Source organism: Eumetopias jubatus, unplaced genomic scaffold (genome assembly GCF_037043125.1).
Source record: "Eumetopias jubatus isolate StellerSeaLion01/CBP00866 unplaced genomic scaffold, mEumJub1_p1.0 scaffold_4, whole genome shotgun sequence".
Lineage (NCBI taxonomy): Eukaryota > Metazoa > Chordata > Mammalia > Carnivora > Otariidae > Eumetopias > Eumetopias jubatus.
The window spans coordinates 189,623,485-189,641,991 of record NW_028274810.1 but is presented as its reverse complement, the minus strand read 5'-3'; the positions used below and the strand labels follow the sequence as shown (position 1 = coordinate 189,641,991).

The 18,507-nt window shown below is 37.6% G+C and overlaps 1 protein-coding gene across 5 annotated transcripts in view; it reads right to left on the bottom strand.

The window, feature by feature from the left end:
- Window positions 1-18,507, bottom strand: part of PRKDC (protein kinase, DNA-activated, catalytic subunit) — a 241,412-nt gene that overhangs the window by 58,506 nt on the left and 164,399 nt on the right. For all 5 annotated transcript variants that reach the window (XM_028118983.2, XM_028118984.2, XM_088022831.1 and 2 more), the window contains exons 61-65: window positions 17,240-17,371; window positions 14,150-14,329; window positions 4,311-4,516; window positions 1,327-1,465; window positions 55-243 (exon numbers count right to left, since the gene is read on the bottom strand). In XM_028118983.2, coding sequence (XP_027974784.1) covers window positions 55-243; window positions 1,327-1,465; window positions 4,311-4,516; window positions 14,150-14,329; window positions 17,240-17,371 — 846 coding nt within the window. The remainder of the gene's footprint in view (window positions 1-54; window positions 244-1,326; window positions 1,466-4,310; window positions 4,517-14,149; window positions 14,330-17,239; window positions 17,372-18,507) is intronic.

Genomic DNA, 18,507 nt, shown 5'->3' with positions numbered 1-18,507 from the left:
GCTCTTTCTCTAAAATGAATAAAAAAAATCTTTAAAAAAAATAATTCTACCCACCTGATAAAATGGTTCACTCCACATTTTATTTAGATCTGGAGGGTTTTCATTATCAATGCTGACTACAGAACAGTATGCCAATGATTTCCACTCAGCAAGCTGGTTATAACAGTCGAGGGATGCAAGTTCCCAAAAATCCTTCTCAGCTTCTGTAGGCTCACCATCCACCCACTCTTGTTTATTGAGAGCCTCATGAAGAAAAGTTCATAAATTTATTTTACAAAGTTGGAAAGAATATAAATGAAAACATTGTATTATAGGTAGTGTTAACATTCATGCTAAGGACAATCATTTTCAGATTTATGACAAGGGAAGAGAAAAAGGAAAAGAGAGTAACACTGAATGGAAGAAAACAAACCAAAACAAATCTTGTGGGAACAAATGAACATAAAAACCAAGAGGAAACTATTTCTCTGAGAAACTTACAAATGAAGCCAATTAACTAAAGATTCTGTCTGAATGACCCAAAATTTGATTTATTTATTTTAAGATTTTATTTATTTATTTGACAGAGAGAGAGAGATAGCGAGAGCAGGAACACAAGCAGGGGGAGCAGGAGAAGCAGGCTTCCCGCAGAGCAGGGAGCCCGATGCGGGGCTCCATCCCAGGACCCTGGGATCATGACCCAAGCCGAAGGCAGACGCTTAACGACTGAGCCACCCAGGCGCCCCCCAAAATTTGATTTAAATCAATAATGTGGGTCATTTACCACTTAAAAAGTTCTTAGATTGAAAATTACAAAATAGAACATTTACCGAAAATTGCAGATGACTTTACAACCTGGACTGCTCATTCAAGAATCTCACAGATGACAGACTCTGAATTTTAACTACTTGCTAGGCATCTATACCTGGATAGCCACCGGCAACTCAAAACACAAAATGTACAAAATTGACCTTATAGTCATCTTCCCAAAACCAATTCTTATCTACCTCTTCATAAAGTTTTTATTTACTGAAGGAAAACAATCTACCCAAATAGAATTATATAATAACAGCAGATACTGAAATAACATCTTACAGTTTTATAGTATTTGGTATGAAATGCTTTCTCTTTTATTCAGTGATGTTTTCTTAAAGAGAATAAGAGATAAAGCAATAATTATTTCACATTTGGTTATTATGAAACTATTCCCTGATATTAATTTTTGTGTAAAAACTAAGGAATAAAGTTGAAACCTTATGAAGCTCTGAATTCTAAAGCTAAAAGTTTTTCCATTCAGAAAACTAACGTGTTTAAGCAACTGACATATTTGCTAGAGATCAATTTTACCTCATTATACTGCTTAGCAGCTTCAGAATAATCACTTCTTGCTTCTGCTAATATCGCACTCTGAGTGACTTGCTTTGTTCCTATCTCACTGCTAAAAATACCGCGGAGGACATCATATTCTCCAATTGACCTATACAGTCTAAAAAAACAAACCAAAAAAAAAAAAATCCGAATCAATGAATATGCAAATATTTTTAAAGTATTTATTCTAACGAAATGATATTAAATCAAGAGGCCACATTATGTTAGCCAAAAAGGATATATGTTATTTTTGTTTTATAAAAATATAAAATCTTAGACATTGTGAAGTTACCATTAGGTTTTACTACTTTAGTCATAGAGGAGACAGAGATTATTCTAAAGTACATTTAGAGTGAAATCTGAAAATATCTTAAGTTTACAATGAATAAATTGCCTCATTACAATAAGACTATTCTGTGTTAATCCATTACAGTAACATTGCACATTTCAGTGGGTGACCTATTCGAAATCCTGTCAATACCTAAAATTTGGAACGTAGTCAAGAATCCAGAGTAAAAATTAATACTGTTTTTTTAATTATGTTAATCACCATACATTAAAAATTAATCCTGGTTCTAATAAGACCATGTTTTAATCCACATGCTATGGGCCATCCCCATTCTACTGACAAGTAATTTTCTTACAGCCTTATTGCTAGGGCACTCATTCCTCTCTTCACATTAACAAAAATCTACTTCACCTCATCAACCAAGCTTCCCCACTAAGATATTCTCAAGTGTTAATAAGTTTGTTCCCTTCCCCTGGAATTTTTTCCCCCATCTTTTAAGTCTCAACACAAATGTCATCTCTTCCTGAAGCTGCAATCACCTGGCCAGCCAGCGAGGACTGCTTCCTCTGGACTGGTTTGGTCCTTTCTCAGGTATGAAATCCAATGTATTTACTACATTGAAAAAGCCCTAAGGGCTCTCTCAGAACCTAAGGATTCCAAATTTATTTATTATTTTTTAAAAGATTTTATTTATTTGAGAGAGAGAAAGTGAGAGAAAAAGCAAGAGCAGGGAGGAGGGGTAGAGAGAGAGGGAGAAACAGACTCCACGTTGAGCAGGGAGTCCGATGAGGGACTCAATGCCAGAACCCTGGGATCATGACCTGAGCTGAAGGCAGATGCTTAACCAATTGAGCCACCCAGGTGCCCCAGGATTCCAAATTTAGATAAAAATCTAGTAGATATGGCCCTCTCTTTGCTCTGTTTGTAGAGGGTTATGGGTAACAAATCAGAGGCAGAAGTGGGAGATGGGAGGTAGAATAACAGCTCACAGTCCAAGAGCCCATGAGGACATGAAACTACAACCATTTTCCAGTAACTCAGAAAAGAGATCAGTGTCATATCCACCTTGCACTGGCCCCATGTTCCTGGGATGATGCACACTACAACATGGTCAAAATGATGACCATGACATCATGAACAGGCAAAATTATGTTTTTTTTTTAAAGATTTTATTTATTCGACACAGAGAGACATAGCGAGAGAGGGAACACAAGCAGGGGGAGTGGGAGAGGGAGAAGCAGGCTTCCCGCGGAACAGGAAGCCTGATGCAGGGCTTGATCCCAGGACACTGGGATCATGACCTGAGCTGAAGGCAGACACTTAACGACTGAGCCACCCAGGCGCCTCCCAAAATTATGTTCTTAGTACTCTGTTTCAAAGGAATGCAAAATATTATATACACAAAAGCATTTCCTTTTAAAGATTTATTTATTTTAGAGAGAGAGAAAGAAAGCAGAGAGAGCTCAAGCAGGAGAAGGGGTGGAGGGAGAGAAAGAATCCCAAGCAGACTCCCCACTGAGTGTGGAGCCCAAAGCGGAGCTTGATCTCATGACCCTGAGATCATGACCTGAACCAAAACCAAGAGTTGGATATTCAACTGACTGAGCCACCCAGGTGCCCAAAAGTATGAGGAAGTATTAAATAAAGTTAGAAACAAATGTTTAAAGTTTAGGCTCTTAAAAGTTGTGTACTTCATTTACCCAGGAAATACACATTAGATGAGTTTCTCATTCCCTGAAAATATTAAATATACAGTGTTATTGACTGCTCACTTACACATCTGAAACAACAGGATAAAAATTGTTACTAGGTAGAATCAGTACTAGCCAAGATGCACCTTCTGAACTGCCCTGGTATTTATCTTGCCTCTCAAGAGAACTCACCACTTTCCATTTCATGTATGGTTAGTTATGCATGTAAGTACATACATTTCCTATTGGATGGCTAGTTTTGTTAGTCTAGGAGACATGTCTAATTCTTCTCAGCACCTAATACAATGTATTGCTCACATATAGTGCTCAATTAAGATATGAATGATTCTAAAACAGCGAATAGTACAAAGATTCCCCACCCTTACCTTTACTCTTTTTCCTAGAACCTGAAGATCTAAAAATCAGCACTATAAAATAGAAGTTCAAATTTAATTTCAACCTAACATCCTTCTCAGAATTAGGCACTGGCTTTCTTATGATAAAACCACAAGTAAGGAAAAAGACCAGACATAATGCAAAACAGCATAATGACAAAATGGAACTTGTTTTTCCCAAATAAACAAAGTAATTGGATTAAAGTGTTTCTAAAAGTTTGAGTCCTGCTAAAAATAATGGATTATCCTCTATTCAGTTTAGTCATTCAGTAAAAACATATAAAACTGTAAGTTATGGCCACACTTTACAGGAAACTAAACTTGGTAAATAACACCCTGAGTCCGAAAAGATTGTATACTGAGAGAATAGGTTTAATTGATGTTCTCTTTCCTGAAGCAAGACATTCCTTGTGTGACAACTATTCCTGACTTATGGAATGGTACTTTGCCAGAGAGATTTTTCAAAAAATTTCACAGAAGTGTTACTATCAACTTTATTTATTCATTTTCCACCAGAATGAAAAGTTTTTTCTGTATTACTTCAGTCAAATTCACTGTTCTCCCAACAGTCTGGATCACAGAGCTTACTTAGCAAGTTCCATCCATCTGACGACATCAGGAGAGAGGCAAGTCCTCCCCCGAAACCTCTTGGCAGGTGGCTCTTGAGGCACCAGGTGGAGCAGGGCCTCCTCGAGAAGGCGGACGCCCACAGGCTGCTGTAGACTGGCCAGGCAGCCAGCACTGACAGAAGCTGGGTCGAGGCTCAGCAAGTCTGTGTGTTGGCAACTGATTTCCTGTGAAACCACAAACACATGCAGCTATTTTGCCTGTGGTACTTTGTATCTTCACAAGTAAATAAGTCATTTTACTAAACATAAAAGAACATTTTGATGTAAGTAGTGATATAACCAAAAATTTCTCTGTATTCTATTAACAAAATTTCCTCAACATTCAGCTTGCTCAAAGGAGGAAATGACCTTTTATTTTTACACTTCCAATTCAGAGGTTAATTTAAAGCAAGAAAACCACTAGCAAAACATAAAAAATTTTGTATATATAATTTATACATCCAAACAATTGTAGTTCCCAGGAATATTTAGCCTGAATAGGTGAGAAAAGCAGCTGAAACACAGATTTTATATCCAATCACCAAGTAGTAGGTATACTTATCTCTGTTACACTATTTAGCATCGTTTTTCCCATCTCCTTCCACCCAGGGGCTAACTTATTCACAATAATATTGAATTAGAGGATTTCAGGAATTTTTATATGACCTTACTTTGTAACTCTCAATTTGAGAGTCCTATATACACCAATAAAAATAAGCTACAAATCAATATACAGAACATTATAAATAGTATGGCAGCATTTTCATTAAAACAAACCTGCATGTGTGCACATAATTCTTGTGTGTATGTCTATGCATGCACATAATTCTTGTGTGTATGTCTATGCATGCACATATATGCAGATATCTGGAGAAGACAGTAAAGACAGTCCTGCCTAAGCCACAAACACAACACTTTCCTCACAGCTGTGCCATACAAGGACCACTTGCTAAGTTTGACCAAGGCAACTTAAGTTGTACATTAGAGGACTTGAGAAAATGCATTCTCCAAAGCAAGCTAGCAAACAAAAATGTCACTCTTAGAAGGAACTAGTGGTAGAGGAAAGAAAATCCAAATAAAATTCTGTTTCAATTAATAACACAGCAAAGTCTTGGTCTTAGCTGAGGTGTCAGATTTTGAGATAACATCATTCTAATTTAGAGAGTGAAACCCTGAATTACATAAGACTATTTTAAAATAAATATATTTTGGGGGCTGTTGGGTGGCTCAGTTGGTTGAGCGTCTGACTCTTGGCTTCAGCTCAGGTCATGATCTCAGGGTCATGAGATCCAGCAGAGTCTGCTGGAGAGATTCTCTCTCTCCTTTTCCCTCCCCCTCTGTCCCTCTCCCTGCTAGTGCATGGGCACACACGTGCACACGCAATCACTCTCACTCTCTCTCTCGCAAATAAATAAAATCTTTATAATAAATATACTTTTAATTTTCAAGGAATCAACTCATTCTATATTTACTGAATGCCTTCTATGTTCCAGATATTGTGGTAAACAATGCTGTCCCAGACTGCATGTAGCTTAAGATTTATTCCCATTTGCAATAGAAGTCTTTTGTGAAAGTTTTAAATAAGTAAGCAACTATTCAGAATTTAAAAAATCACTTAGGAATACAATGTAAAGAGAAACTTATTTTGAAATACCGGCTAATTCAATACAATTTCTCAAATCTTATCTTTAGTGTAGCCTAGAAAAAAACAATGAAGGAATTCTACTTGTAAATATTAAACCAATAAAAATAGAATATATAAAAAGAAACTGTATTAATAGCTTCATGCTACATAGGAAAAGAACAAAACAGGAAAACCTAGTATTTCATCTCAGGGAATTATTATACAATTCGTTTGCAAACCGAAGCTACTAACAAATAATATTACAGAATATATACTTTAAATTATTCCAGGGAGGTTACTAGGTACAAAATTACTAAAATGGGCTTTGGGGGTTGGAGTTAAGATGGTGGAATAGTAGGGGGACCCTGAACTTGCCATGTCCTTCAAATACAGCTAAGATCAACATTTAAGTATTTTGAGACTATCAGAGGATTAAGAAAACAATCTGCATAGTTGGGAGCAATAGAATGGGGCAGATATAAGGTTCAGAGCCCTAAACTGGGGGAGAGGAAAGCCACAAGGCCACAAAGGGGACAGAACCCATTTCTCAGAGCTAAGTCAGGAAGAGGGAGAAAGTGGGAAACAGCCCAGTGGGTAGGAACCACACAATAAGCCACAGTGAGGAGATCCCCTGGGTTGCACAGGGAAAGATCACACCCATTCCAGAGGGCATTTGGAAGAGGTATTTTGCATCTCAAAGGACCAAAGTTCAGTTGGAACCATTGAGCAGTGCTCAAACAGCAGGGTCACAGGTACACACAGAGGGCAGAAAACCTCTAAACAACTTTTTGCTGTGAGCCACAACAGGCTTAAACCTCTGTGTGCACTCTGGCTGCTTTTCTGTAGCTGAACTGAGCAGAAAGCAGAGACTGAAGCACATTGCAATTAACCTGGCCATAGTTTTTGCGGTCTGCCACAGTAGATTCAAGCCTCTGCAAAGGCTTTTCTGAGACAGAGGGGAGTAGGGGACAGAGGTGAGTACAGATTGCCTATAACCTGGTTCCAGCTATGACAGAAAGAGACACAGCCAGAGAGGGAACACAAGCAGGGGGACTGGGAGAGGGAGAAGCAGGCTTCCTACCAAGCAGGGAGCCTGATGCAGGGCTCGATCCCAGGACCCTGGGATCATGACCTGAGCTGAAGGCAGATGCTTAACGACTAAGCCACCCAGCCACTCCTAAGCTTTTTTTTCATTTTGTATTTTTCTATTTCTTATTTTTTATTCTTCATCCTTTAATTATTTTTTTCCCTTTTCTTTTTCTTTTTCTTCTTGTTTTGAATCAGGCTGATAATCTTTTGTTCACTTGTTGGTTTGATTGTTTCCTTCTCTTATTTTTTGGACGTGGCTACTTTTTTTCTCTCTTTTCTTCTTTCCCAACTCTTCTTTCCTTCCTTGTTTCTTATTTTCTCGAATCAGGCTTATAGTTTATTGTTTGTCTGTTTGTATCCACTTTTGTTCCGTTTCCCTTTCTCTTGTTTTTGGATCAGGCTTTGTTTTCTTTTTTTTTTTTTTTTTTTTTTTTAAAGATTTTATTTATTTATTTGAGAGAGAGAGAATGAGAGACAGAGAGCATGAGAGGGAAGAGGGTCAGAGGGAGAAGCAGACCCCCCGCTGAGCAGGGAGCCCGATGTGGGACTCGATCCTGGGACTCCAGGATCATGACCTGAGCCGAAGGCAGTCGCTTAACCAACTGAGCCACCCAGGCGCCCCAGGCTTTGTTTTCTTTTGTCTTTTTTTTTCTCTTCTTCTTTTTTCCTTTACAAGCTTAACAACAAACAAATGAAACCACATGTACTTAAAGATCAAAACACTCCCCACTGCAAGCAAGGAGGAACTCTGTAGAAGAAGGACCAGTCGGAAAGAGCAGCCAAAACACAACAGCAGAGTATACACAGCATACAGCAGAAACAACTTCCTGAGGTTTCTGTTGTTATTATTGCTGTTTTTGCTGTTTTGTTTTTCTCTTTCCTCCCTACTTTCCTAAATACAATGACTAGAAGGAGAAATTCACCGCAAAAGAAAGAACAGACAGTACTACTCTCTGCCAGGCATTTAATCAATATGGATATAAGTAAGATGTCAGAACTAGAAATCAAAACAATTTTAAAGATACTAGCTGGGCTTGAAAAAAGCATAGAAGACACTAGAGAATCCCTTACTGTAGAAATAAAAGAACTAAAATCTAATCAGGCCAAAATTAAAAATGCTATTACTGAGATGCACTCAAACATGGAGGCTCTAACAGCTAGGATAAATGAGGCAGAAGAGAGAGTCAGTAATATAGAAGATAAAATGATGGAAAATAAGGAAGCTGAGAAAAAGGGAGATAAACTACTACTGGATCACGAAGGGAGACTTCAAAAAATCAGCGATACCATAAAGTGAAACTTGAGTAATAGAGGTCCCAGAAGATGAAGAGAGAGATGGGGAAGAAGGTTTATTTGAACAAATTATAGATCAGACCTGCCCTACTCTGGGGAAGGAAACAGACATTCAAGTCCAGGAGGCACAGAGAATTCCCCACAAAATCAATAAAAATAGGTCAATACCCTGACATAATATAGTAAAGCTTATAAAATTTCAGAGATAAAGAGAAAATTCTGAAAGCAGCTCAGGACAAGAGGTCAATTTACAAGGGTAGACACATAAGGCTGGCAGGAGACCCTTCCACAGAGACCTGGTAGGCCCAGAAAAGACTGCCATGACATAATCAACGTGCTAAATGGGAAAAAATATGCAGCCAAGAATACTTTATCCTGCAAGGCTGTCATTCAGAATAGAAGAGATAAAGAGTTTCCAGGAAAAACAAAAACTGAAAGAATTTGTGAACACTAAAACAGCCCTGCAAGAAATATTAAAGGAGATCCTTTGAGGGAAAAGAGAGCCCAAAAGTAACAAAGATCACAAAGGAACAGAGACAATTTATAGGAACAGTGACTTAAGTAATACATGGCAATAAATTCGTATCTTTCAAAAATTATTCTGAATGTAAATGGACTAAATGCTCCAATTAAAAGACACAGGTGTATCAGATTAGATAACAAAATAAGACCCATCGAAATGCTGAGACTCATCTTAGACCCAAAGATTGAAAGTGAGGGGTGAGGGGATGGAGAACCATTTACCATGCTAATAGACATGAAAAGAAAGCTGGAGTAGCCATCCTTATATCACATAAACTAGTTTTTAAACCAAAAACTGTAATAAGAGATGAATAAGGGCACTACCTCATAATAAGAGTCTATCCAACAAGAAGATCTAACAATTATAAATATTCATGCCCCTAACTTGGGAGCAGCCAAATATATAAGCCAATTAATAACAAAATTAAAGAAACTCATTGATAATAATACAATAATAGTAGGGGACTTTAGCACCCCACTAATACCAATGGACAGATCATTAAGCAGATCAACAGGAAACAACGCTTTGAATGATACACTGGACCAGATGGACTTCACAGATATATTCAGAGCATTTCATCCTAAAGCAACAGAATACACATTCTTCTTGAGTGTACATGGAATGTTCTCCAGAATAGATGACATACTTAGTCACAAATCAGGTCTCAACTGGTACAAAAAGACTGAGATTATACCATGTATATTTTCAGACCACAAAGCTTTAAAACTTGAATGCAATTACAAGAGAAAATTTGGAAAGAACACAAATATATGGAGGTTAACGAGGATCCATCTAAAGAATGTATGAGTTGGGCGCCTGGGTGGCTCAGATGGTTGAGCATCTGCCTTTGGCTCGGGTCATGATCCTGAGGTCCTGGGATTGAGTCCCACTTTGGGTTCCCTGCTCAGCGGGGAGCCTGCTTCTCCCTCTGCCTCTCCCTCTCTGTCTCTCATGAATAAATAAATAAAATCTTAAAAAAAAAAAAAGAATGAATGGGTCAACCAGGAAATTAAAGAAGAATTTAAAAAAATACATGGAAGCATATGAAAATGAAAACCTAACAGTTCAGAACCTTTAGGATGCAGCAAAGGCCGTCCTAAGAGGGAAGTATATAGCAATAAAGGTCTATCTCAAGAAACATGAAAGGTCTCAAATATACAACCTAACCTTACACCTAAAGAAGCTGGGAAAAGAACAGCAAATAAAACCTAGATCCAGCAGGAGAAGAGAAATAATAAAGATTAGAGCAGAAATCCATGATATAGGAAAAAAAAAAACAACCAGTAGAACAGATCAACAAAAGTAGGAGCTGGTTCTTTGAAAGAATTGATAAGATTGATAAACCCGTAGCTCAAATTATCAAAAAGAGAAAGAACCCAAATCAATAAAATCATGAATGAAAGAGAAGAGATCATAACCAACAAATAACCAACCAAAGAAATACAAACAATTGTAAGAGAATATTATGAGCAATTATATGCCAACAAATTAGGCACACTGGAAAAAATGGATGCATTCCTAGAAACATATAAACTACCCCCACTGAAACAGGAAGAAATAGAAAACTTGAACAGACCCATAACCAGCAAAGAAATTGAATCAGAAATCCAAAATCTCCCAACAACAAGAGTCCAGGGCCAGATGGTCTCCCAGTGGAATTCTACCAAACATTTAAGGAATTAATACCTATTCTTCTGATGCTGTTCCAAAAAAACAGAAATGGAAGGAAAACTTCCAAACTCATTCTAATGAGGCCAGCATTACCTTGATCCCAAAACCAGACAAAGACCAATATCCCTGATGAGCATGGATGCAAAAATTCTCACCAAGATACTAGCTAATAGGATCCTATCATACATCAAAAGAATTATTTACCACAACCAAGCAGGATGTATTCCTGAGCTGCAGGGGTGGTTCAACATCTACAAATCAATTCAGGTGATATACTACATTAATAAAAGAAAGGACAAGAACCATATGATCCTCTCAATTGATGCAAAAAAAGCATTTGACAAAATACAGCATCCTTTCTTCATAAAACTCTCTGCCATGTAGGGTTAGAGGGAACATATCTTAATATCATAAAAGTCAAATACAAAACACCTATGGCGAATATCATTCTCAATGGGAAAAAACTGAGAGCTTTTCCTTAAGGACAGGAACACGACAGGGATGTCCTCTCTCACTACTATTGTTCAACATACTACTGGAAGTCCTAGCCTCAGCAGTCAGACAACACAAAGAAATAAAGGGCATCAAATCAGCAAAGAAGTCAAACTTTCACTCTTCGCAGACAACATAATACTCTGTAGAAAACCCAAAAGATTCCACCAAAAAGTTGCTAGAACTGATACAGGAATTCAGCAAAGTCCCAGGGTATTAAATCAATGCCCAGAAGTCAGATGCATTTCTATACACTAACAAGGATGAAGAAGAAAGAGAAATCAGAGAATCGATCCCATTTACAATTGCACCAAAAACCATAATAGGAATAAACCTAACCAATGAGGTAAAGGATCTGTATCCTGAAAACTACAGAACACTTATGAAAGAAACTGAGGAAGACACAAAGAAATGGAAAAATGGTCCATGTTCATGAATAGGAAAAACAAATACTGTTAAAATGTCTATGCTACCCAAAGTAGATTCTACACATCAATGTAATCCCTATCAAAATATCATCAATATTTTTTACAGAGCTGGAACAAACAATCCTAAAATTTGTATGGAACCAGAAAAGATCCCAAATAGCCAAAGGAATGTTGAAAAAGAAAAGCAAAGCAGGAGGCATCACAATTCCAGATTTCAAGCTATGTTATAAAATTGTCATCATCAAGACAGTATGGTACTGGTATAAAAACAGACACATAGATCAATGGAACAGCATAGAGAACCCAGAAATGGAACCTCAACTCTATGGTCCACTAATCTTCAACAAAGCGGGAAAGAATATCCAATGAAAAAAAGTCCCCTCAACAAATGGTGTTGGGAAAATTGGACAGCAACATGCAGAAGAATGAAACTCGACCACTTTCTTACACCATACACAAAAATAGATTCAGAATGGATGAAAGACCTAAATGTGAGACAGGAATCCATAAAAGTCCTAGAGGAGAACACAGGCAGCAACCTTTTGACCTCGGCTGCAGCAACTTCCTGCTAGAGACATCTTCAAAGGCAAGGGAAACGAAAGCAAAAAGGAAATATTGGGACTTCATCAAGATAAAAAACTTTTACACAGTGAAGGATACCATCAACAAAACTAAAGGTAAGCTACAGAATGGGAGAAGATATTTGCAAATGACATATCAGATAAAGGACTAGTATCCAAAATATATTATTATTATATTATAAAGAACTTATTAAACTCAACACCCAAAAAAACAAAAACTCCAGTGAAGAAATGGGCAGAAGACATGAACAGACATTTCTCCAAAGAAGACATACAAATGGCCAACAGATACATGAAAAAATGCACATCCCTTGGCATCAGGGAAATACAAATCAAAACCACAATGAGATACCACCTCACACCCGTCAGAATAGCTAAAATGAACAACTCAGGAAACACAGATGTTGGCGAGGATGTGAAGAAACAGGAACCCTCTTACAGTGTTGGTTGGAATGCAAACTGGTGTAGCCACTCTGGAAATTAGTATGGAGGTTCCTCAATAAGTTAAAAATAGAGGTACCCTATGACCCAGCAATTGCACCAGTAAGGTATTTTATCCAAAGGATACAAACATAGTGATTTGAAGGGGCACATGCATCCCAATGTTTATAGCAGCAATGTCCACAATAGCCCAAATATCGAAGGAGCCAGATATCTATCGACGAATGGATAAAGAAGATGTGGTGTATATATACAATGGAATATTATTCAAGCATCAAAAAGAATGAAATCTTGCTATTTGCAATGACGTGGATGGAACTAGAGGGTATTATGTTAAGCGAAATAAGAAAATTTCACTCATATGTGGAATTTAAGAAACAAAAACAGATTAACATGGGGAAGGGAAGGAAAAATAAAAAGATGAAAATAGAGAGCGAGACAAACCATAAGAGACTCTTAATTATAGGAAATAAACTGAGGGTTGCTGGAGAGGAGGTGGGTGGGGGGATGGCATTAAAGAGGGCACTTGATGGAATGAGCACTGGGTGTTATATAAGACTGATGAATTACTAAATACTACCTCTGAAACTAACAATACCCTATATGTTAATTAAATTGAATTTAAATAAAAAAAATTTTTAAATACTAAAATGAATTGAAACAGTTTTCTATTAGGGACTCTCTAACGATCCATGTTTTGAACGGCAAAGGAAGCATTTCTTATATGAAAAAGTAACCTTCCAGTAAGCATGTTTATGTAGTAACTGCAACTATGCCTACGTTAACATCTGCTCAAACCGTACTGCCTTAGAAAGGCCTTCTCTGACCACTCCATCTAAATATCTATCATGGTACATACCCACCCCCTCCACCCTGTTCAAGAGGCTGTCTCCCTTCCTGCTTCATTACTACCCTATATTACACTACTGCTTCTGTAGTACTCAAGTTCTATGACACTTAAGACTACTTCACGTTATCTTTTGTATTTGTCTGTTTATTGTTTGTCACCCATTGTAATTCCAGGAGGGCAGAGATTTGTGCTTCTTTGCATCATTCACCATCCCCGCCACTTACAACAAAGTTAGGAATATGCTCAATCAATATCTGTTGAAGGCAATCGGGAGGCAGGAAATAATCTGGTGAAACAGTATATAAGGAAAAACAACTAACAACATGCAGGGCTTAACCAAAACACTGAAGGGACTGGCTTATGGCTTATTAAAAATCAGAGCACTTTTATACCAAGGCTGATTTCTAATTATTCAGTCAAATATAAGTTTGGGGTTTTTGGTTTTTTTTAAATAAAGATTCATCCATTTATTTTAAAGAGAGACAGAAAAAAAGAGTGAGAGAGCAGGTGCAAGTGGGGGGGGAGGGGCTAAAGGAGAGAATCCTCAAGCAGACTCCCCGCTGAGCATGGAGCCTGTCATGGGGCTTGATCCTAAGACCCTGAGATCAATACCTGAGCTGAAACTAAGATTCAGACGCCCCCATATGCTTGTTTAAAAAATAAATAAATAAATCACACCTACCCATCCGGGAAGAGGTAACCATACAGAGCACATCTACTCAAACACCTTGTGCTTCAGCTTGTGAAACAAATGAAGTTATTATGACATAGTCATGTGATGGCAAAGTAGATAATGCAATATTTATGAAGCATGTGTACAAACTTACCTGGATACAAGAGACAAAAGGTGGAAAGAAAGAGAAAGTGGTGTTAAGAAAATGATTAAAGTCCTGGAGCAACTTTTGAGTAATGTTGTTTTTCTCAGCCTTGGTCTTGTATTTATCCATTTCTTTTATAATTCCAGAAAACAAACTGCCAAAGAGCTGTTTTGCAATTATTGGGTCTCTCTGTAAAATATCCAAAACAAAGACAAATTAGGATCTGAAGTAAAAATGCTATAATTCACTAATACTATCAGAGCTTTATTTGAAAACACAAACTGCTGTAAACATATCTAATTTACATCTCAATTCTGTTTAGAAAGTTTTAACAGGCATTGACATGGCTAGTATTTGAAATTTAACCAAATATACCTGTGATATCATGGATTTTGGACACAGAAATAATGTAAGCTGGCTCAATCACATATGTAGCCACATGGCTTAACTCATGGGTGAGTGTGGACCTTCAGACACCTCATCTTGAAAGTGGGGATAACAGAACACACCTCAGGGTTGTGGTAAGGATTAGCCAAGATAATGCACATCAAGTGACCACCTCAGTAACAGATAAGATCTTCAAGAAAGATTAAATGAGATTTTTAGGAACCATTGTCAGATTAGTATCATCATAAAGCTAAAGATAACTGAGAAGCTTAAATAAAATGCCAATTTAAAATTTCAGAGTCCCATCATTATGACCACTTAAACTGTTAAAACCATCAGTAGCCATTTTTGTGCTTTTCATGTTTGGTGTATTCAGCTCTAACAGAATACTACCTGATCTTTTATGGCTTTAACCCTCATACTCCATGACCACAGGAACATTACCCTTTATCTGTGCCTATGACACCAGTACTAAGAACAGTCCCTAGCATGCAGTGTCTGTATTTTTTAAAGGAAGGCATGAATGCATGAATTAATAAAATTTGAAAATTATTTTGCTTGATAAAAACTGTGTCTGAATAAAAAGTACAACTTGATGTGTTCTCTATTATTCATGTATTTGTATTATAGAAAGTTATATGGTTATAAAAAATTTCAGAAAATATAAATTAGGAAAAAAAGAAAGTATCACTCATACTACACTACATGAAGACACTCACTGCCATGGGTTGGTCTTTCAAGACACGCACACTCTCTCATATGGTATCTGTTTGATAACTTAACTTGCGGCAGACAGGTTCCCATGTCTACAACCCAATTCTTGAGTCATATGCACAAATTCCCTCATTGCCCAGGGAGTTCCAAATGCTCCTTCTGTTACGATAATGCAATGGTGCTTAAGATAATGTTTTCAGAGCAACAAAATGCTGCTGCTGGACAATGGCTAGTTTACAGGCTCCTCTTCAGTTCTCTAGCGTGCAATGCTCATGATGAAGAAGGCGAGTCCCTGGACAGCAGAAGAGACCTTGTCTGTATTGTCCAGAGCTGCATCTCAGTGCTTAGAGCAGTCCCTGGCATCCAGAAGGAGTTGCTCCATATATAGTATTTGAATAAAGTATTGGAATTTGAGAAATATAAGGAAACACATTCTTTTTCAAAGAACAGAAAAAATGTAGTTATGTTTTTTTCAAAACAATATTCACCATCTTAATATTTTCCAAGCACCAATGAGATGAACTGACCATTTCTCCTTGCACATAGTAGGCATGGGTCTCTCAGCTGTATCAGGCCTGTAACCTGCTACCATCAGTATATACCACATACCGATCCAACATGGGCAGATGCAAACCATGCCTAGGAGAGCAGGTGGCAGCATCATTTCTGAGGCAGTGATGTGAATACATGTGTGCAATGCACTAGAAAAACTGGGAAATAATGGGGGTGAAGAAAAGCACAAGGCCAGGTGTCAAAACAAAGGAAGGGGTGTTGTCTTAGTTCCACACCCAGCAAGATACAAAGTTTGAACCATATTATCCATTCTTGGCTAATCTTCAGTTCTTCATTTGTAAATGTGTCTAACAACTGCCTTTATGTCACAAAATTACTGGGAGAATCTAATGAAAGAAATGTGAAAGCACTCTTTAACAACCAAGGGCTCTTTTGTGATAGTAATTACATCAATCAGTTGGCATGCTACAATTGCACAGAATCACACACACACACTCACACACATACACGTGCGCGTGTGAAGGGAAAAATGGTTAACACCAGTCAACACTGTTGTTCCAATGTCAATTTCTAGATCAACATAATGTACTATGGTTAAATAAGACACCACCAGTGGGGGAAGCCAGGTAAAGAGTATATGGGACTAAAAAAAAAAAAAAAAAAGAAAAGTATATGGGACTAAGTACTATTTTTGCAAATTCCTGTCAATCTATATTTATTCAGATTAAATAAAAAGCTTAAAAAAAGAGTAAAAGACTATGCAGATATAACTTATTATTACACATAACATTAGTTCTGAAAATTTACATATAATAAAATATATGGCGTTATATTTCAGCACCTAGCGTAATTTTTAAAGTTTTTTCGATAAAAGTCAAAGGAATCTTAATTAGGCTTTCGAGGAATAAATGTCCTGTTTTTGTCAGAGAATTCAGCTAGAAAACTTCATTCACTCTTAACCCTCACAACTTAGAAAAATATTTCCAATCCTCTGCTATTAAGAAAATTAACAGAGAAGTAAAATACTAATCCCACCCATAAACTGATAGTCTCCTGATCCCCCCAGCCCACCAAAAGGATCTTGCATAAGCAATGATTTAAGTGGCTTAGCACTTTAAAATTTATTACACATTATTTCACTGACCAACATTATTGGTAAGAAAAATAGATTTCACTCCCTGGTTTTATAGATGAAGAAGCTGTGTCTCAGAGCATTAAATGTCTTGACAAGGATCCCAACTGCAGGACTATCTTCTAGATGACTCTAAGTGTGTGGCACCTGTGAAAAGAAGTTTTGGAGACAGGAAACAGCAGGGCCAAAACCTGGACCAATGTCTTTTAACCAAGTCCATTGTTAAAGACAAATCAACACCTCATTTATGATACAGTGTAGCATCAACCATTTCTCCTTGCACATAGTAGCCCCCTGGAACTGTTAAATAGTTTTTATCTGTTAATAGAAAAATGAAGCATTCAAGGACCAACCTGGGCCACAGCTTGCAAGGGGGTGATCAGGCTACTGTATTTAATCTGAATGTCAGGAAGGTCTCCTTGACGGTAACTCCTGTACAAAATGACTTGGGCATCGTGCTTCATTTTTAATTCACTCTTAATCTCCTATAATCATTAGAACCAAAGAAAGAAGATTAGAATTCTTATTGAAGAAATCTGTAGTGCATGAATTATGAAACAATCAGTCAGTACTTATCTTTAACATAAAGGTGATCTTGATGACAATTTTTATCCAAAATGGTTTGGTCACTACAGTCTATGGCAGACAATAAATCCAAAATAAAAACTGCTATCAAATGAGTAGTAAGATTATTTAAATATTCATCACAAAATAATGTGAATATTTATAAACTCAGAGAACTTGAATTAAAACTTTTTAAAGCCATATTTCAGAGGGCAGTACTTCCTCTTAATTCCTCTTAAAAAACAAACCTTGGCTATCAGGCCCAGTGATATCACCACAGCCCCCAAATCCCAGCTCCTCCTTACCCTGCTCACTTGCTCAGGCCAGACTAGCCTTGAACCTGCTCTTGAGTCACCCCCGACTCCCCACCACACAAGACTGTGGGACCTGTTCATCTCTGCCTAGAATGTCTTTTCACAGTTTTTCTCTCATCATTTGGTTCCCATCTCAGATATCATCTTCAAAGAGGCTTGCTTTCTCACCTCCTCTTTAACAGTCTTCCCCACACATAGTCATCACCTAATTTCCAACACTGCACGTTGTAATCTTAACTCATTCTTTTTTTTTTTTTTTGTTCTGTTGTACACCCTGGGTTGTAGCTCCATGAATGCTTGTATTATATTCGCCTCTATACCACTACCATTGAGAGTAGTACCTGACAATGAGCACAATGCTCCCAACAAATAAAGCGCATGGACTTTTGATGCCTGATTACCTCCATGCCATTCTTACTGAGAGGTCAGCCACTTCAGATAAAAACACCTGGGTCAGAGGGCATGCATGGCCTCACACAGCAGGCCATTCCACATTTATTAATTATTTAAAGGACTTTCTTTGTATCCGACCAAAATATCTCCCTGTGATTTCTACCCAACAATCCTGGTTTTATCTTTTCCCTCTGTTTATATTCTGCTTGTTATTTCCTTCAGGCACACCTACTTAGGTTTCAGGCTTAATTAGTAGCTTGTGGTTACTTCTCCGAGTGGGAAAAGCAGAACACTCTCCACGTGTGGTGGGGCCAGTGAGAAGGAGAGTGGGATGACTGTGGAGCACTGAT